Here is a 22,201-nt window from a genome sequence, read left to right as displayed (position 1 = left end):
ATAGCCCTGACAGATTTCCACTTATAAGAGTCCTGATAGGATTCCACATTTACGATAATACCATGTCCATGAACTTTCTTTTCATATATACGGCTTGAAGCCTTAGACTCCCAAAGTCTTATACTACGCATTAAGGGCTTTCATATATTAGTGCGCACTTTTCTCCAAACAATTCAATCATTAAACTCCATTATCTGTACAATTCGTCCGAACATTCGCAAAGCCACAGATATAAATGACATGCATACATTTCATACACTAGCATGAAAGTAATATTACTATTTAATGCACGACATATATCATGCCAATCATTTCATCTACTCAACATAGTCAAATTTACAACTAGCCATGCAATAACATATCATTACACTGCATGCATCACGACACCTCAACATTCAACCTTAGAATGGTTCATCATTTGTAGGACTCAAGACATACAACATGCAACACGATGCTGAAACATTCAGCCATTGGCAGAACACTAAATCCAACATATTCTGCACACAATTCTAAAACAAAAAATATTCATTTAAGACCTGAGTTCTGGAACTCATTTGATAGTTAATGCTAAACCATCTACTAAGCTTTTTCCTTTTGCTATTTGAGCTTCATTGTTCATCAAAATAAATCAACCAATTCAAAACTCCAACGAAAACAATGCATCATCATAAAAACCATAATTTCTTTGCATATAAAGACAATTTAAACGATCATCTGCAGTCTTACCCAATACAAAACAGAATTAATGGTTTATCTGAAATTCTTAACTTTTTTCCCTTTTCTTAAATCTGTTATACAGAGAGGTTAGAAAGCTTACCAACTTACAAAATTTCCAATTTCTAAAACTCGAACTTCAGTCTCTTCCCTCCATGCAGGACGTTCTTGACCCTTTTCTCTTCCTGAACAAATCAGAGAAAAAGATAAAGAAAGAACCGAAACTAAAAGAAAATCATCCCAGAGAATAACGCCTCTCCTATATATATAGTTCTCCTGTGCTTCCTTCGCCAACACTAATTCAATAGCCACCAAGAATAATCTTAATCATCGTGTCTCCCACTAAGAACTTTCTAGTTTGAAAGTAATCGAACTAAGGTTGAAATCCAACATTCTCTCAACTAGCCCACCATTTGCTCTTATTTACAAAAGGAGTTCACTTGATTAGAAAAATTCTCAATTTAATATGCAAATCTCCCATGCAACTTAGGACTTAACAACTTCCAAGCGTGACATAGTGTGTCTAGGAGATCACAATATTAAGGGGGCATATTAGAAAAGTTTATCTTTATGTATTTCACTTGATTTTGTTTCTCTTTTTATATTTATCTCTTGTTACTTTGATTTGCTTATGATAGAATTTTATAGTGGTATTATTTATCTTTTATGTTCTAAATTCCATGTATAAATACCATTGCAATATCAATAATATTTGATAAGTTTTTTACCCATTCATTAAACTCTTTCAACCCCATTCCCTACCCCATAATAAAAAAAGGTTATAAGTATTATATTTATTAATTTTTCTAAAAAATTGTACTTTAATTTAAGTCCAGACAAGTTATGTGTTTGAGTCATTTTATTTTAGGTTTTAATCATTTTGAGTTTAGGTCAATTTTAATTTCGGATTGGATAGGTTCAAATTGTTGACTTTTCATGATCACAACGGGTTAAATCAAATTCGAAAACGAAATAATTGAATCAAATTTGCAAGATTAAGTTAGAATTCACAAATGTAATTATTACAGATAGATATCTTTTTTATTTGGATAAGAAAAAATGTTTATAGGAAGCAAAATATTGTTACCGCGTATAACAACATTGATAATGATTACAACCCAACTCAATAAGGGGAAACAAAGCAAATAGACACTACTTATTTGTCTATATCCCAATCAACCACCAATCCATCAAGGAGTTTAAGACAAGACGCAATGAGTCTTTGCTTGCTTAATGGCCCAGTTCAATGCATCCAACCAGGATTAGGTTGTACCAAAGCCTATTGGATGTAAGAACATGTTGTGTAAACTGCAGAGGTGGATACAAGGGGGGCTGGCAGTGGGCCTGGCCCCCCCTAAAATGAAAAATTTATATATAGACCATTGAAATTTTTTTAAAATTTTAAATTAGTAAAGATAAAATTGTACTTTGGCCCCCCTAAAATTATAAAAATTCGATTTAATCCTTTAAAAATTATAAAAATATAGACTATAAAAAATTAAAATTTCATTCGACCCCCTAAAAATTTGTTCTGGCTTCGCCCCTGGTAAACTGGCTGGCATTCATAAAATATATATGGCCCTTGGTTTGTGCAATTGTGCCACATAATAAGAGGCATTCGCTAGATGAGATGTAGCCCCAATTCTGCACCAACTTTGTCCACCACCATTGGGGACTTTAAACATTACAAAAAAAAAATAGAGTATCATCCTCCCTAAAGAAAGCCGAAGGGTGAACAAAAGTAGGCACAAGAAGGCTAAAACACCAGCCCATATTCTTGTTGGGTTGAGAATTTGAAACCGTGTCTAAGGTGAGGTCTTAAAAACGAGCCCCCATCAATGCGTCAGTGCGTGCGTGTGGCGGGCGTGTGGCAGCACTAGCTTTGTGCGTGTAAACGGTGGTGCATAGGCCGTAGGTGGGTCTACACGTGGTCCTTTGAAGTTGTCCAGGATAACTTTTTATGCTGAATTGATGTCCAATGCTTCGATAAGTCCAACATTTCAAATCCTATGCCAACTTCACCAACTTTGTCCCTTTCCTCAACCACCTTCCCGTTTATGAATTAACAATTCATTCAGCTTACCTTAATTAAGAGTTATGATTCACACAAACGGTAGTGGCAATTGGGAGGGTCAGTATTAAGTGTTTGGAAATAGCTGGTTCATAAAATGAAGCAAAGTTGGGGGTGGAAAAATCTTAGCTTAAGGAGCTGTTGTGGACTCATTTGAGGCCATGAAATGGAATGAGATCTGAAAGCAATCAAAATCAATGGACACTGCATCATTAATGATTGACTGAAACCTACTTATGTGTAAGAGATGTTTAGGTTTATTTAATTATTAATTAAAATTTTGCACATTTTTTTTGAATTACTAGTATTTTTATTTTTATTTTTTTGATACATCGTTTTGCATTTTCCCAAGAAATGAAATTTTTACACTTATTGTAATATAGACAATATAAAATTCTACGTAAATTTATGTTTTGATTGTACAAAAAATCATATTCTTTTTTAGTTGAAAATGTATCACTTTATTTACTATTATTTAGAAATGAAATAATATGCTATTATTAGAAGAAATGATTTAGAGGAAAACTATTTTAATATAAATTAGAAAATTATTTTACATTAAATTTAGAAGAAAAAAAATGTGGGAGAAATCTAGGGTTTAGAGCAAACCGATTTAACCTTCAAAGCAAAAAATAAGTAATAAAAAAGGTAGGGTTTAGTCAAAAAGAAATTTCAATCCAAATATACTCTCCATTTCCAATTTTCAATTAAACCTCCTCGTTTTCTGCCAAAACTTTATCTTCAGCACAACTCTCCCACTCCCTCTGCCAAAATCTTCACCTTTTAAAGCCTTCAAACTTTCCAAAGGAAGCCATGGAAAGGCTTCTTTACTCCTCTTCTCCAACTCCTTTGGAGATCTCTCGAAAGCCCTCTCCTTTTCTCTCTCGACTCGCCAGATTCGACTCTCCTACTCTGGGCTTCGTTCCTTCGCTCACTCGCCCCCAACTCAGGCGATTCATTTCTATTTCATGCAAGGCCGAAAATAACCCATCTCACTTCTCTTATCCTCTATCCAATCCCAGCAATGAATTGCCTTCACTCGGTTCTCCGCGAGTCGACTCGGCAAATGGGTCAACACCCACTTCCAATTTTCTCAAGCTTTTTGCAATTAAAGCTTCTGCACAAAGAAAGGTATGACATCTATACAAGCTTTTAATAAAACTATTGCAATTGATTTTTTCCTCTTGAATTTATTGAAGAAAGAAAGAAAAGAAAAGAAATCTTTGAGGAACTTTCGGAGCTTCTTTTGGTTATTAATATCAACTTTACTTCAATTGGGCTTTAAGAATTTCAGAATTGTGTGTTTAATTATAATATTGAAAGCTTTATGCTTTAAAATTGAAGGGTTGACTTGGTCAATACTTAATTAAGGATTTCTAGTTATAGGGTGAATAGATTATGCATCCAGAAAGTAAACTCTGGAGATAAGGATTTTGATGCCCAATTGTTAAAAAGATGGGGTCCTCTTTAAAGAAGAATGGTTGAGAGAAAGGGGCAAAATGCAATTTAGCTGAGTTAATTATCAATCACCACTCCATGTCAATTTTCTTCTATTATTGCCCTTTTTGGATTATCATTTTCATTTGGATGCTTAACTAAACAAAGAAATATGAAGAATTCGAAAATTATCAGGGAAATGGATTCCAAATTAGACATGACTGTTTATGCATACATTTGCAGTTTTGGACCAATCAGTTAAATAGATTAGAAAATTGGAGTGAAACTAGCTTTTGTAAGTGTATACTATTTTCATGAATTAGGTAAGTTCTGCTTTGCTAGTGTGCAGCAGTAGCATATGGAAGCTAAAATTTTAATACTGTTAGAATTACACTATAGTTATTCCTAGTGGCTGAATGTGGAATCTTTTCGTAAGTATAACCGAGGGAATTCATGCATTTGGAAATTTTGAATCATCCACTAACGATGATTAGTGTAATTCTGAGATATTGATGGATGAGAGGAAGCGTGGCATAAATTATGAATACATGTAATTTAATGTGAACATCCATGTACAAAGCATGCATCCCATGGCAGTGGGACACTTTTGTCATGCATTTTGTCACATTCAGCATGGCATTTGCGGTTTATAAGGAATAAGATTCTATGTGGAAACTGGAACTGGTGTAGTCCTGTTTATTGACAAAGCGTACCAACAGTTTTTTTTTATTCTATACATGTTTCAGGCAATCACAGCAGGGACATATATAGCACTCTCTGCCATTATCATGTTCTTAATCCAACCAATTTTTGTACCAGCAGCTTTTGCAACCTTTCAAGCTGGTACTAAAGCCAGTGGAACTGCAGCTGCTGCAGTCGGGGGTGGAGTACTCCGTACTGAATTACTAAGTAGCGCATGGACTGGTTTCTTTGCTGGTTGCTTACATACCCTATCGGGGCCTGACCACCTAGCTGCTTTGGCTCCACTATCTATTGGCCGTACTCGAATGGAAAGTGCTGTTGTTGGAGCTCTATGGGGTTGTGGTCATGATGCTGGTCAGGTTATCTTTGGATTACTATTTTTACTTCTAAAGGATCACCTTCACATTGAAATCATCCGGACTTGGGGTACAAGAGTGGTGGGCTTAACGTTGCTTGTTATTGGGGCAATGGGTATAAGAGAAGCTTCAGAGGTTCCTACCCCATGTGTTGCCTTAGAAAATGGTGAGTGTGATGTTAGTGTTTACGAGACACTTGAAAACCCAGCAGTCGGAAAAAAGAAGATTGGTTTTGCTACTTTTGCCACTGGGATCGTTCATGGGTTGCAGCCAGATGCTCTAATGATGGTTCTGCCAGCACTTGCTTTACCATCTCGTGTGGCCGGTGCTGCATTCCTTATCATGTTCTTGCTCGGAACTGTGGTGGCAATGGGAAGCTATACGGTGTTTATAGGCTCATGCAGTCAAGCATTAAAAGATAGGATCCCCAGAATCACTGAGAAACTTACATGGGCATCTTCTCTTGTAGCAATTGCTCTTGGAGTAGCCATTATCGTAAGCCAATTTTTCGGATTTAGTCTCTATTGATCTACCTGACCTTGCTTCAAGATATTCAGTCCAGCTTCTATAGCATTTAGTGAAGATGTTAGAAAGGATATTCAAATTTGTTTTCAGCAACATCTGAGCAGCATCTTTATCCCCTGTTACCTTATCTTGTTTGTTTGTAAAACCGTCCGGAAAAAAAATATTCACCTTTTATGGTTAGAATTTAATGTTTGTTAAGCCATAAGTGATTATGTTTCTCTGGTTTAATTGCTTGTAGTGGCCACATTGGCATCGACTGAACGCTTTTACATGCACATGTCACCAAATTCAATATTTGGACACAGCTAAATTTAGAATTCAATCACTTGGGACTTTAGTTTCAACAAAGCTGAATGTACATAGTCTCAAGCCAAAAGAAATTTTAAAAAAAAACTGGGAGAAATATGATGCAACACATTTAAGCCCTCCAGATCCACAACGTTTGATACATCATCATCGACGCCAACCTATTGGTTTGGCATATGCACACAAACCATGTGATTCAGTTGCATCGGCAATTTCATTAAACAGAAAAAGACGGGATGCCTCGTCCCCTTGAACAAAATATTTATTGGGAATGTGATTCATCAGTGTCAACATCTATACCTTAATATTTAAGCAGTCGATGCCAGAAACAAAACTCTGCTCTTCGAAACTCGAATCAGTTATCGCTTCTGCTTTTTTTCAGTGTCGTAAAGCACACATGCATCTGCGGCTGTCTTCATCTGAAACCACCAAATAAACTCCAGTAAGATACAAGCTCACACAACAGCTACTTGGTATGATGCTTGAAGCAAAACTCAAAAAACCACTCAACCATGTCATTAGCTAATCCTGATTAACTAATATATAAAGTAAGAGATTTCTCTGTTTAAATCAGGAACCAGAGGTGTTTATACTCGAAAACAAATTGTGTTGTATCTTAATAGCTAATCTAGGAAGTTCAGCACAAGATCAAACTTATGTACAGCTCAAAATGCAATGCAAGCATCTTTTTTCATGTCACATTTAATATTAAGTATTCATACATCCGTATACCAACCAAGTTAGACCATCCAAAGAAACAAACAGTTACCAACCTTCAAATATCCAAATTACCATTACATCAATTTAACCGGAAATGTGGAGTTAAATCAAATTCAGGAAATTTGGATCAAGTTATGAGGGCATATGTGGCTACCTGTATAATATTGATGACCTGCTTGATTGAGCATCCCAATAAGCTTATAGCAACAAGAAGAGAAAGAGGTGAACCCTGTTTCAGGGTCGTCACTACAACCTGAAATGATAAAATAAAAAGTAATCAAAAATCAAATTGCAAAGGAATCCGCAATGCAAATGGGAAAGAAAACATTATACAAGATTCCAGACTTACATCCATCAAATTTTCAGTATGTTTACTCGAGATAAGAAATAAGGCTATGTAAAGAACCTACAAAGTCAAGATAATTTAATCAAATATACAAGTACCCAAAACATGACAATGTAGATAAGATGGAACGGGCTATAAATCTATAATTACCTCACAAGCCACACAACAATAACCCATAAACATCCGGTTCCCATAGTAAAGCTTGAAAAGCCAATTGGAGCTGTCTCTCACATCTTTATGACTAGCCTTACCAACTAGAAATGAACTGCAATTTAAATATGAAGAGTTAACGAGAAAAGAAACAAAAATATGGAATGAAATATATATTTTAAGGAAAAGTGCTACCTGTACATCTGCAGCCAGTGACTAGCAATATCTAGGGCTAGCAATGACAAGAAAACCAAGCTAGGCCTGCATTAAACGTGACGGATATATATAGCAGGTGCAAATATATCAATTTGGCAATATAAATACAAATTAACTAATAGACAAATACTTACCTATACACTTGAGAAAGTATAACCAGTAGACAAGCAGTGCTAATCCTGAATTACAGAATCATTGAGACAACTGCATAACTAAAATATTCTACTCTCGTTTATGGAAAAAGTACATTGTAAATATATATTATTAAGATAGCTTTAAAAGTTAATGACAGTCTCAACTAAAGAGAGATAGTTTACCTATCCGTTACCATGTCCAGGACAGCTCCAAACGTTGAAGCTGAACAATGAAGAACAAAGGAAAAAGTATATAAGATTTCGCATCTTAGAGATGCCACTTCTACATGACATGCACTCCTTTCAACATCCCCCGAAGAATGACGATTTAGCAATTAAATTCCTCTATGTGCTATATTTCACCCTAAAACTGGTATGTAAATGCATACATTCCACGTTTACATTATTGCTTGGACTACTTTCATAACTTTGAAGATAAAAAAGAGTGTACAAATCATACCTTGGTTGAATTTGCGAGCACACCAACCATCCACAGCATCACAAACAAAGCTGCAATCCCAAATTTAATCAAGATCAAGACCATCAATTTATCATTCCGAAAAGCAGACAAAGCTTCCTATCTTAGATGCAAATCTCACCTTAGAAAATACAGAGCAGCAAAAAGACTTTTGCTGGAAAAGCATATAGCAAAAGCATAGCAATTCAACAGAATTCTTATATACCCTACAATCAAAATTTGAAAACGCAAAAAACTCAAAGAACCCAAAATGGAATTATTCATGGATAACTACAAAGAGCTTTCAAACTTAAAACCCATTAAGAACCCAAAAGTTGAGAGCAGGAACTAACCAATAATATTGGGAATGTAAAGGTAAACAGACATTCGGCTTGGTCCGGGTTTAGACTTGTTGTTGGGCATTGAAACTTATCTATAAGAATCAAACCTGCAAGAAAACAATAGGTTAAAAGAAATTGAAAGCAATAATGAGCTTAAAATAAGAAGAAATTGGATCTGGGTACGACCTGGAAGAGCCAAAAGTTGAAGTTTTAATAGGTGGAGCGTGGATTTCTATGAAGAAAATGCACATCTGAGAACTATTAAAGCCCTTACCTTTGCAGGAAAAGCTACTGTCGAATATAATTTTTCCACCACCTTTGAACTGATTCCTTGCTTAAAGATTTTGATTTTGTTTAATCACAAAATGGGAAAACAATAATATTTAAACTTGCTTGCGGAATAATATTTGAACTGGTTCTTGGACTTTCTTTCTTATCTGGCTCAATAGGGTAAAGATTATTCTTTTTGAGTAAATTACCCAAATAATCCTTAATTTATTCATTTTTATTAGATAACGAGACAACCTGACAAATCTAGCAATTAATTCTGGTAAAATTGGCTACACCTTCAACAGAGTCACCAATGTAATTAAATATTACAAAAATATTTTTTTTAATTATAATAAATTATATCATTTTAAGGTAATTTAATTTTTTTAAAGAAGTCATCAACTCAGGATATTACGGAAATATCCTTTCGAAATTAAAAAAAATTATACTATTTTAATATAATTTAATCTTTTTAAATGGTCATCATCTCAGTTAGGATATTATTTCAGGGTAATTTAATCTTTTCTTTAAAAGAGAAAAAAGAAAAGTAAGAATATATTCGATGATATTTGAACTTGCATCAATTAGATTAGTAAAATTTTAAATTTATAACTCAACTAAAACTTTATTTTAATGCATTTTATACATTTTTATTGTAATATCCACAATTTAAGCTTATATTAAGTGTACTACTGAGGTAATGTCACCATTAATTAGAGGTGAGTAAAACTCGATTCGATTTAAAAAATAAAAATTGAATTTTGAGTTTTGAGCTTTGAGCTTTGAGCTTTGAGCTTTGAGCTTTGAGTTTATCAAATCCAGTTATTCGAGTCAATTCGAATAAGTAATTCGAGTTTAAAGTTTGAATCGAAGTTGAATATTACAATTCGAATAATTCGAATAATTCAAATAACAAATTGATGTAAATACTCCTTTGGTCCCTATCAATTTTGAAAAAGAGTAAATTGGTCTCTTTCTCAACAAAAATTACAAAAAAAATTAAAATAATTTTTAAAATTCAAAATATTTATAAAAATTTCAAAATTTATATATTAAAAAAATTATAATAATTTTTTAAAATTTATAAAGAATATATAAAGAAAGTTAAAATTTTAATTTTTTTTCTAAACTGATAAATTAATTAATAATTCAAGTTCATCATACTAAAAATATCTTAGTTTTTTACTAAAAATATGGTTTCAAATTTATGTACTCTAATATGGAATTAGTTATACCGTAATAATATTTTAATTTGAAATGTTTAATTTTTTAATTTAACTCAAACAATGATTCGATTCAATAAAATTTCAAATCGAGTTAGGATGATAGAATAGGATTCGTCAACTTGATTAACACAAAATTTTTCATTCGATTCAATCAAACGTTTGCCCCTACCCTCAACTAGTGGTCTTTCCATAATTAAAATAAATCAAAAACAAGTAAAATGCATATGATGAGATTTGAACACATACCAATTGAAATTAATAAAATCTTAAATTTACCATTCAACCAAAACTTCATTTTAATATATTTTATACATTTTTATTGTAATATGCACAATTTATTATCTTTATCAGTTGTATATGCTAATTGAGTTAGTGTCACAAATTAACATTAACTCATAATTGATAATAAGTCAAAACCATGATAAATAATTGTAGTACATTTAATATTATTTATTTGATGTATTTATGTGTTTAATTTTTATTTTCCTCATAATTTAATATATTTTTTATTTTAATATTGTACATATTTCATGTGTTATTATAATTAATTAGTTTTAAACCATACATTTCATTATTTATTGTATGTTTTTTTAAATAAACATTTGTGTTCTAAAATTGTGATTTCTGCACAAATACATGTGTGATAAAATTTCTAGTCTCAAATAATTATCATTTAATTAAATAATAATTACTTCACGGTGATAATTGAATACAAATAACATGAGTTTAAATTTATTATTTTATAATTGTTTTGTTATTATAATTTTTATATTATTATAATTGTATTTTTTATTTATTAATATTATTCAAGAAAAGAAAAAGAAAAGAATAAAAAGTAAAAAAAAATGAAAAATGAAATTATGTTTTCATAATAGAAGATCTCCTTGTACTTACCAATCATAGAACTATTGTCTACACTATTGTAAAGATGAAGGGTAGAGAAAAGACTCTCCCTTGATGATCTTTGTTGTCGGAGATAATGGCAGAGTGAGGAGATCGACGGTGGCTTTAAGGCTTCACAATCGCAACTTTGCTTAGACTTAAAAAAATGAGCTTTTTTATGTTTTGTGTTCGGAAATAATGAGAATAGAGTAAAAATTCTAAGGAAAGGCCCTTAATAGTTTATTTTCTCCAATTTTGTTTAGACTTAAAAAAATGAGCTTTTTTATGTTTTGTGTTCGGAAATAATGAGAATAGAGTAAAAATTTTAAGGAAAGGCCCTTAATAGTTTATTTTCTCTAATTTTGTTTATTTGAATGTATATATATTAATGGGTTTGATGTTATGTGCCAATCGCAAACTATAAGATTCGAATTCTACATAGGAAAGTAAAGATTTCTTAATGGGGTTTATATGGACCTAGGCTCTCCAACCTCAATAGCTAGTTTTTAGGGAATAGTTCTCCAAAGGTTCGTATAAATTGGTATTAGAGCCAACCATCATGTTTTCTTATTTACAATTGTGCGGTGCAAGTGGTGGTGCCGACGTTGCAGTGTTTGCTTCAGGCTAGATTAAACTAATGCGAACTATGGGACTTGGATCCCACATAGGAAAGTAAGAGATTTCCTAATGGGGTTTATATGGACCTAGACTCTCCAACCTAGGCTTTTGTATATAAATAATCCAAAAAAATTAATTAATTACGAAAATGGTTAGGAGAAAAATTATTTATGAAAATGGGCAATTTTTAACGGTGCCCAACAGTGCTGCTACTATGTCAGGAGGCACCAACCTACTTTTCCCTCAATCATGCTTTAATCATTACATTTAAAAAATATATATTTTTTTAGTAATGTTGTGTAAAATCCCGAAAATCATTATACTATAAAGGTAATATTAAGTGAGAATTGGGTGCCATTGATTTCCCGATAAAGTAAAATAAGAAAATGAAAGTGACAAAAGAGAAGGTTGAGGAGTATCAAAGAAAGTTGAATTGAGAAGTATGTTGTGATATACTAAATTAAAGTAAGGACCAAATTGTAAAGATGTAAAAAATTTTGAGGTTCAAGTATAATTATTTAAAATTTTAAGGGTTAAAGCATAAATATGATAAAATTGAAGGACAAAAAGTGAAAATAATCCAATTTCTTATTACATGAATTTGGTGTACATGGACCAAATTGAAAAAATATAGAAATATGATGGATTAAATCACAATTTTACGAAATTAAGTAAGAATTCAAAGATGGAATTTTGAAGAAACTTGAAGGGTAAAATAGTCATTACCCAAATTAGATAATTATATGGTGTAATAATTAAGGATGAAAAGTGTTGAAACATGATTGGTTGAATATTTTATTATTATTTTATTATAAAATATTTATTAATATTTTATTTAATTAAAATTAATACAAAAAGAAATTCTTCATCTTTCACCAAAGCTTCCAACGTCCATGAAAGAGAGAAGAAACAAAGTTTTGATTTCTTTACAATTTTGTCCTTTCATCAAAAATTTATTATTTTTACTTAAAAATCAAAGGAATTTTCATAATCACCAAGAGAGAAAAATAATAAGGAGACTATGTAGAATAAGGGTTAGTTTAGCAATGCTTCTAAGAAGCACTTTTGGGACAAAAAGCACTTTTGAGATAAAAACATTCCTAAATAAGACACTTTTGAGAGACAAAATGCTTTTCAAATGCTAAATATTGGCTAAACATAGAAGAAAAAAAATTTAGCTTTTGTTGCAACCAAAATCACATTTGGGTGCCGAATTACTTTTTCACCTTCATTTAAACACAGCAATGGTATTTTTTTATTACTCAACACCAACCAAAATCACTTTTTCTTTGGTTCTTTCAACTTTTGCAGCAGTTCTTTGAACTACTTTCCCTTCTTTCATTTTCTTTGAATAGAAATCTGATTTGTAAAGTACCAGTGGAAGAGGACTTGCCCTTTATCTTCAAAGACATTTATCTTTTGATCTTTTTTCCTTTAAGGTATGGTTTTTTTTTTTATTTTCTTTTTCCTTTTCTACTTTCTCCGTGAAAGGTAAACGGCTTTGGTCTTCATCTAAAAATGGGTTTTGTTTGGTCTCCTTCTATTCACTTTGTTATTCTTAACTCTTGACAAGTTGTATACGATTCGCATTTGTGTTAATTGATAGTGTAATGTACAATAATTTGTTGATGATTCCCTATCAAATTCCTCGTCAAATGCTTGACTTTACTACTGATTTCAATCTCTAAATGAATATCAGTAGTGAATTTACCTCAACTATTTGAGAATTCCCTATCAAATTTCTATGGTTTTCTTGTTTGTTCCACTGGCTGAAGAAGCACATCCACCAAAAGCACGAGCCCAACTAACTGTCACTTGTATGCTTTTAAATATATGTCCATATATATAATGTTTAACTTGTAAAATACTTATCTAGAAAATTATTGAATAGTATTGTCGTATGCAGAGCATGGTTGATATATACAAACTACATTTAAAGATTATTTATTTATATTTTAAGAAATTATTGTAATATTGATTTTCAACTTTCTAGATGTGATCATATATATTTATATAATAGATGAAAAATACTTTGATTGTTGAAGTTAGTGGTGAACAAGTCAAAACAATATGGGATAAGAGATTGACAGAAATATTTAGTGATCTTTGTATTAAAGAGGTATTCAAAGGCAATATAGACATAGTACTCATTTAACTAAAAAAGGGATGGCTGAAAATAATGGTCAACTTTGAGAATGAAAAAGGCAAGGCTTATTCACAAAGATAAAAATAGGTGGGATGCCTTAAAAAAAGAATGGAAGGCTTGGAAAAAGCTTAAAGGCTAAGATACTAGCCTAGGGTGGAATCCTATAAAAGGAACCATTGATGCATCGGATGATTGGTGGGAGAGTAGGTTAAAAGTACATTAATAATTCTTATCATTTTTAACTTTTTTCTTGTAATGGCTCGAAAGTCAGTGGTGTCAAAAATATGATTTCGAGACCCTATTTATGTAAATCAGATTTGTAAATATTTTTATTCAATATTTACGAATTTATATAGTAGGAGAATTGAATTTTGGATAGGTAATTTTATCGAATAAGTGATTAATTAAGTTACAGGGATTAAATTGTAAAAATGGTAAAAATTCAATCAGTAGAGAAATTTTCGTTGGAACTTAAAGTAGGGCCTAACCTGGCAAGTTTTCTACTTATGAATGTTAGTAGATGGTGGAAAATGATGTTAAACATTAATAAGGTTAATTTGGTAATTTAATATTTAGTTATAAAATGAAATACAAATAAAAATAAAAACAAAAGGTGCATGGAAAGAGAACACTCATCTCTTCTTCAATGCAAATCGAAATTAACAAGTTGAGGAAAAAGAAGAATCGACCTTACAGTCTTAAAATTAAAAGCTTCAAGTGGTTAGTTCAATTTAGACCTTTCATTGTATTTTTTATGTTTTTGAAATCCTGAGAGCTCAATCTAGCTAACCCATGTGATATTTTTCAAAACTGTTAAAGTTTTAGAATGATTCCATGGATGAATCTTTGAAGTTTTACGTATTAGATGGATAGATTTTAAGCTTAGGAGTGAAAAATAACTAAATTGTAAAGTTAAATTGTAGTTTTGTACAACAGGAACTAAAATGCATATATTTTAGAATTTGTGGTAAAAATGAGAAATAGGAGGTCTAAAAAGGACTATAGTGGAATCGATTTATTGTAAATTGAGTTGAAAAAATAATGTTGAGCTTTTTCGTATTAATTTTTGTAGCGTTGATGTGGGTGCACTAAAAGGAACAGAGAAGATGAAAATCGACGACAAGTAGTTTGAATTTTGGTAAGTGTTTCTATGGTTTAATACTTATTAAATTTTCATATTTTTATGACATTATATATTGTATATTGCTAAGATTAATTGTTTGGTGACGAAAAAAACGATTTGGGATGTTTACAATTGATTATCAAGACACATACTAAAATAAATTAATGCATGATTATGAAGTCAGATTATATTGCCATTGAGTATGATTGGATTGAAGTATTGAGAATATAAAAACCAGGTTATGAAGTGGAATTTACTTGAGCCATAAAATAAGTGATGAAAGAGATCAACAGATCAGTAGATAAGACTCGACAAAGCCATCATCACCGAGCAACCTAGGGTGGCAGGTCATCGTTTCTAGGCAATCCAGGATGACATAAATGAGTTAAAATATCATCATTTTTGAGCAATCCGGGGTAGTATTCCATCATCACCGAGCAACCTAGGGTGACATAAATAAATTATGAAACCATTGTTGCTAGGCAATTTAGGGTAACAAGCCATTGTTGCTGGGCAACCTAGGATGGTAGTCATCATTGTCGGATAATCCAGAATGACATCAAGAAGTGAACAAAGATGGATTTAAAAGTTCAGAAAACACAATAGAAGTAGACTACAAAATGATGTTCATGGATATGGAAATGAAAAAGGAAAAAAGTTGGTGATTAAAATCATCTTGAAACCTAATGGCATAGAACATTTTTGTTAACCTAAATGTTATAGATTGAATGGTTTTTAATGTACCATTCTAATATATAAGAGATAAAGCACTATTTACTTATCGTGAGGTTTTACTTTTTGTGCACAGGTTAGGTCTATAGCTACGTTTTGTATTTCACCCCAGCGTCCAACCGAGGCCCCAGACTCCTTAAAGCTCGTATTCCATTTTGGTTATGTAATTGGCATGTACCTAGGGTTGTCACTTTGAATATTTTGGTCGTTAATGAATGTTGGAAGTAGTTTTGAATGTTTTTAGAGAATGGTTATGTTATGTGTGAAATACTTTTTCTTAATCATGATATGGCATGTTTATAAGATTTGTTTAATAAATTAGTTATCTTGGATAATGGTTTATAAATGGAAATGAAATGGTATAAGATGCACAAATAGGTAAACTTATAACAAGGTTATATGATATATGTACTAATCCTGGAAATGGTTGCTTTAGCTTCATGTCAAGTAAAGGTTGAAGCATGAATGCCATATATTGATTGTAAAATTATTGATTTTGGATGATCATGAATTGGTCAAACTCGGATGGAATTGTTACTGATATGTTTATGGAAAATGTTAGAATACTTCTTCTTTCGAATCGATTGTCTTTATGTTTAAATCAATTGTTTTTCTATTTGAATCGATTTTTTATTGTTTAACCTGATTCACACCCTAGCATAAATGTCTGCATGTTTGTTGTTGCTTATTGTTCAATAGGAATAGTTATTATAATTTATTGTGGTTTGAGTTTGTTGTTAAACATTTGTAACTCTATTGTTTTATACAGTAGCATCCATAGCTCGATAAATTGAAATGATTGTTAAATGGAATAAATGTTTGGTATAAAATGTTTAGATGAATTGAAATGATTCATTTTGAGTTGAATGTGATTGAGGTGCCTTGAGGTATATTGGTTAGAAATAGGACTGGATTATGTCTTTAAATGTGATTTGGTGCACTGGTAATAAGTTTAAGAATTGATTGTTGCATGTATATGGCTTAGGTAAAAGTTGGGTTTAGGTAACTGGATTGTAAAGGTTTATTTTTGTGCACACGAGCTAACACACAATCGTGTGTCACACATAGGCATGTGATACAACCGTGTGCAACTTTGTAATTAGAAGGTTCCAGGTTAGCACGATCTCAATTTGTTACACGGTTTAAGGACACAGTTGTGTGACTCCCTTTCACATGGTTTTAGTTAGTTACACAGCTTGGCAACATGGTTATGTTACCTAAGCACACACGGCCACAATCTGTCACATGGTCTAGGCATAAGGCCGTATAACCCTTATTTTCTAAAGTTTCTACACTTTTCATTTAGTTTACAATTAAATTCTTACATGTTTTCGGTTTGATTTAAAAAGCTTTTGTAAGTCTGTTTGAGATTTAGTTTGGTTAGGATTAACGTGAAACAAGATTATTTATGATGTAGTATGAAATCTTTTAAGTTTAAATTGTACTTTCAACTATTATATGTTCTGTGATCTGTTGTGACATCTTGTAGCTTGAGTCTTATGATTGAACTGGGTTAGGGGTGTTACATTTTTTATTTATGAGGTTATAGATAATTTCTTATGTAACACCCTTTACCCGTATTCGACGCCAGAACAGGGTACTAGGCATTACCGGACTCACATAACCAACAATCGTACAGTTCCAATCCATAAATTTGTGTCCAAATTAAAACCATTTGTAATTAATCATAAAGTCCCTTATACGAGCCTACGAGGCACAAAACATGCTTTGGAAGTGGTTCAGGACTAAACCGAGAACTTTAGAAATTTTTACAAAACTTAGAAAATTTTCCACTATATAGGGGTCACACGCTCGTGTGAATATGGGACACGCCCATGTGGGCAGGACGTATGGTCACACACGCCCATGTCTTGACCCCGTGTAACTCTCTGACTTGTAACTCATGAACAAATTGAGATCAAATGGCCAAGTTACAGGCCCGTGTGCTAGGCCGTGTGGTTAATTAATTAAATTTGAATTAGGTACAAGTTTCACAAGGCCAAGACACACGCCCGTGTTCAAGGCCGTGTAGCATACACGGCTGAGACACACGCCCGTGTCTCTGCCCATATGCCTAATTCTGAGCATTCTATTTCTCAAAATTAAGGTGCAGGAGACACATGGCCTAACCACATGCCCGTGTTCCAGGCCGTGTGTCACATACGGTCTAGACACATGCCCGTGTGTCTGCCCGTGTGGACAAAATAAAGCCATTTCCTAGTTTCGTTCTCACCCAAAATCACCCAAAAACCAGTACATGAAACACTCAACCAATTCCAACCATTTCAAGCATTCAAATTTGGCAATTCCATCATTCATCAAGACATACCATTTCATGCATACATGGTTACAAATTCACCTTAGCTTAACTTAGGCATTAACAACATTTGATCACATGAACTTAGTGTGACACCCCTAATGTGACCCTAGTCGGAAAGTGGTTTCAGGACCACAAAACCGAGTCAAAAATAATAATTAACCGTTAAATTCTGTGTTTATTATATGTGTAAATCATGTGGGAAAGTTTCATGCTTTGATTTGGTTATTTATATGTGAAATTTTTAAGACAGGACTCATGTGATAAAAATTGAAAGTGTGATAGGTAAATTTTAAAGTACCAAATAATGCATGAAGTGAGGATATGAGGGAGTTGCATGTCAAATGCACCAAAATTTTTTGTGGTCGGCCATGAGTGGTGGTTGGTGTATAATATATGTTTTGTTTTAGTATTATAATAAGTGATGGCTTTATTTTTAAAGTAAATTAATTAGTAAAACCATAAAAGATAACAAAAAGGAAACAAAAAAATGCATGCTCATCTTTCTTCTTGATGGCCTAATGTGGGAAAGGGAATATTGAAGAGGAAAAACCAAGGTAGTCGGCCATGGCTATCCTAGTTTAAGGTATGCATTGTGATTTTCTTTTTAATTGACTATGAGATTAGATTGATAAGTGCATAGCTTATTTAACCCATGGTTTAATTTCATGCATCAATAGACAAATGTCCATTCGGCAAGTGCTAAATTGATGTCATTTTGATAAGTTTTTTTGAAAGATGTTAATTATTTGTTAAGTGGCTTAAATGATGTTTGAATGAGTAGAGTTCATGGTTGAAAAGTATAAATTGAATGTTGCCGTATGAGTGTATATACATTTTAGAAAGAAAGATGTTGTTGTTTAGTTGAATTTTCATTTGATAAATGTTCATTCGGTCAAATGGGAGAAGAATAAGATGAATTTAAATGTTGTGGTTTATTATTTTAGTTGCTAAATAAAGAAAAATCGGCTAACAAGGGAGTACTAAGGCCGAATATGATTTTGAATATTAGTGGTGTAGTTGCGGAATTTGAACTATGAAGTTATTGAGTAATGTGTGTGTTTTAAGTGATAGAATTGAGTGAATGCTTGGAATGTGATATGTATGAATTATGTGTTAAATTAAGGTTTGCTAAGCTAGCTATTAAGATGAAGTGCAAATGTTAGTAATTGATTGCTAGTGTATATATGTGTACTAGCCGAGCTTTGAATTTAAATAATGGTTGGAGCACCATGTGTTGTAATGAGATTATTTGAGTGAAATCATAGATATTTATATGATGAACTCGATTGTGGATATACATGCTTAAATAAGATGCACACATGAATGAATAGATAGCTTGGTGTTGCTTGTATTCGGTCATAAAGGTGCACATGAGGAAATGTTAGATTAATTGTATTAAATTGCTCAATGTGATTAAAAATGCGTATGACCATTTTGTGTTTGGGCTAAAGGTGGCCATATGACCTATCAAACTCTTTGTCATATTCGGCCATAAGCTAGCATAATGAGACTTTAATAAGTTAAATTTGTTTGAATTAGCTCAAGAGCTTAGAGGACCAAAGTTGGATAAGGGAAGGGAAAAAGTGATCGAATAGCCGCCGAAATCGTTCGACCACATCCGAGGTAAGTTTTAAGTGATTAAATGTTGATTAAATTCAATTATAATAGGACATAAAGAGTTGATTTAATAAGATATGATGTGGCCATGATATGTCTTAAACTCAAATGGTAAGTTCCTAAGTGTTTGGACTTGGAAATTTAAGAGCAAATTGTAATAATTTGCTTAGGACAGCAGCAGTAACGTGATTTTAGAAAATCACTATAAATGTTTGGTGTGGAATTATAGGCTGAATAAAATATGTAATCAAAGCTTAATTAGTCTAGTTTCTTATAAAAGAGACCGTGTAAGCAAAGAAATTTCCTATAAAGAGATATTTAAAGTTGTGTGAGACAGTGTCAGAATGACTCCGAAATCCCCTGTTCTGTTTTAAGAAAATCACTATAATTTGTACAAAAATGGTTACAAGATAAAATTTATATGCTTAGACTCCTTAATGAGTCTAGTTTCAAATGAAATCAAATAGAACATACTTTGAATTCTGTACACTGAGAATTTTGATTCGTAGTGAAGACTGGTCAGATTAGTCAAACAGTGAAACAGGGGAAACTTTAAGAAAAATCTGGTATTGATTGGCCAAACCTAAAATTCTGAAAAACTTATGGATGGAAGATATACGAGTCTATATTCAGGGAAAATTAACGGAAAGTGATTTGGAGACTTATAGCTCCGGTTATAAATAATTTAGTGACCATTGCTCAGGAAAACAGCTCGTAGTGAATATGTGATTTTGTTGTAAACATGGATAAAACTTGTTTTAGTGCTCATAAGCTATTGATTAAACCCATACTTGAATTCTAAATCGTGATATTGTAAAATGATATATGAGTGTTAGATGGATCTTTGATATTAAAATTTGTGAAATTGTAAGTTTATGAGTATTCGAATATGAAATGATAGTATGGCGTGAAATTGAATTATTCATTGGAAAATGATTGATGTAGATTTGGCCAAGACAAAGTGTGTACTTGATAGTATATGTGATAAGACCGAATGGCCAACGTGATGAATGTGAAAGTGTGTATATATGTGATAAGGCCTAATGGCCGATGTGATGAATGTGAAAGTGTATATATATGTGACAAGGCCTAATGGCCGATGTGATGAATGTGAAAGTGTATATATATGTGATAAGGCCTAATGGCCGATGTGATGAATGTGAAAGTGTATATATGTGATAAGGCCGAATGGCCAATGTGATGAATGTGAAAGTGTATATATGTGATAAGGCCTAATGGCCGATGTGATGAATGTGAAAGCGTATATATGTGATAAGGCCGAATGGCCAATGTGATGAATGTGAAAGTGTATATATGTGATAAGGCCGAATGGCCCATGTGATGAATGTGGAAGCGTATATATGTGATAAGGCTGAATGGCCAATGTGATGAATGTGAAAGTGTATATATGTGATAAGGCCGAATGGCCCATGTGATGAATGTGGAAGCGTATATATGTGATAAGGCCTAATGGCCAATGTGATGGATGTGAAAGTGTATATAAGTGATAAGGCCGAATGGCCAATGTGATGAATGTGAAAGTGTATATATGTGATAGGGCCGAGTGGCCAACGTGATCGATGTGAAAGTGTATAAATGTGATAAGTCCCGAAGGGCATTTGTGTCAGTACTATATCCGGGTTAAAACCCCGCAGGCTTTATGCGAGAATATTATCACTGATTAATGTCCGTAGGCTTCGTGCTCGTACTATATCCGAGCTCTAAAGACCCGATGACTACGTGTGGAGATTTTGTCCGGGTAAGCCCCGAACTAAAGGTTTCGCTGAAGATTCGAGTAAAGCGTAAGATTATACGACTTCACAGTAACAATTGGTAATAAATACGTTCAATGCGTTAAGTTGGTCAGGTATGTATATTGAGATTATATTTAAGTTTGATTTGGACTAAATCACAAGGTCGTTATGTGATGCATATGTGAGTAAAGCAATAAGACTGTTCTATGATTATTGTGCATTTGGTCAATGTGGAAAGTTAGATGAAAATATGTAATGTACCTATGATTATAAAGAGATCACTATCAAGTGAGAATTTATCTGCCTATTATATATGATGAGATGTGCATATTCGGTAAAGGGATGGTATGCCCGAAGGAAGAGTGAAATAAAAATACGAACAACTATGTTATAATTTGATTATTATCTGTTGACACTGCTTAAAACTTACTAAGCATTGTAATGCTTACTCCGTTTACTTTGTTTCCTCTGTTTTATAGATCTCTTTTGGAAGCTACAGGCTCGGGGATCGTCAGCAACTAGTCACACTATCACTATCCACTGTTTGGTACTGCTACGTTTTGGATTATCTTATGGCATGTATAGAATAGACTAGTAGTGGGAGGATATTTTGGTCAATGTATATAAGCCATGCGAAAATGGCATCTTTTGAATGTGTACTTATAGAAGTTTAAATTGTATCCCTGACTGTCTTTAGTACTTATCTCAAGGAATGTTCAAAAAAAAAATTACTGTTCTGATATGAGCTTCAAGTCTGGTAATGCCCCTTTATCTATTCCGGCGACGGATACGGGATTGGGGTGTTACACTTAGCATAACACATTTGTATATATATATCACAATAGCTTACTAAATCATACCCGAAATAAATCATTACGAGCCATTCCAATGGCTAGGTTACAAAATAACATCTCAAGCCACCATTGGCCAAGCTGTCCTATACATGCCATTATACCAAAATAAATTTACTAAGTATACCCAAAATGTTAGTTGATAGTGTGACGTTGCTCCAATGATCATCCAACCTTCACAAGCTTT

General features: G+C 32.7%; 2 protein-coding genes across 4 annotated transcripts; one reads left to right on the top strand and one right to left on the bottom strand.

Annotated features, from left to right (window-relative positions):
• The first annotated feature begins 2,769 nt into the window (after positions 1 to 2,769).
• LOC107916756 (uncharacterized) lies at positions 2,770 to 6,003 on the top strand. The gene is made up of 2 exons (XM_016846124.2): positions 2,770 to 3,916; positions 4,969 to 6,003. Exons 1-2 carry the CDS (start codon positions 3,599 to 3,601, stop codon positions 5,806 to 5,808), a joined length of 1,158 nt encoding a protein of 385 aa, XP_016701613.1. The 5' UTR covers positions 2,770 to 3,598; the 3' UTR covers positions 5,809 to 6,003.
• An 81-nt stretch (positions 6,004 to 6,084) lies between these two features.
• Positions 6,085 to 8,938, bottom strand: LOC107916757 (probable CDP-diacylglycerol--inositol 3-phosphatidyltransferase 2). 3 transcript variants are annotated; one of them, XR_001689592.2, is made up of 12 exons: positions 8,750 to 8,923; positions 8,488 to 8,582; positions 8,277 to 8,361; positions 8,138 to 8,187; positions 7,861 to 7,900; positions 7,678 to 7,722; positions 7,523 to 7,588; positions 7,328 to 7,442; positions 7,181 to 7,237; positions 6,986 to 7,084; positions 6,412 to 6,530; positions 6,085 to 6,272 (listed from the first exon to the last, which is right to left on the bottom strand). XR_001689592.2 is itself a non-coding variant. In XM_016846125.2 (11 exons), exons 2-11 carry the CDS (start codon positions 8,555 to 8,557, stop codon positions 6,471 to 6,473), a joined length of 687 nt encoding a protein of 228 aa, XP_016701614.1. In that variant the 5' UTR covers positions 8,558 to 8,582; positions 8,750 to 8,938; the 3' UTR covers positions 6,085 to 6,470. The 3 variants fall into 3 exon arrangements, 2 of the variants coding, with proteins under 2 accessions (XP_016701614.1, XP_016701615.1); XM_016846125.2 differs by having other exon boundaries at positions 6,085 to 6,530; positions 8,750 to 8,938; XM_016846126.2 differs by having other exon boundaries at positions 6,085 to 6,530; positions 8,662 to 8,922.
• Positions 8,939 to 22,201: the final 13,263 nt, after the last annotated feature.

Source organism: Gossypium hirsutum, chromosome A01 (assembly GCF_007990345.1).
Source record: "Gossypium hirsutum isolate 1008001.06 chromosome A01, Gossypium_hirsutum_v2.1, whole genome shotgun sequence".
NCBI classification, from domain to species: Eukaryota; Viridiplantae; Streptophyta; class Magnoliopsida; order Malvales; family Malvaceae; genus Gossypium; species Gossypium hirsutum.
This window is presented reverse-complemented; position numbering and strand designations above follow the sequence as displayed.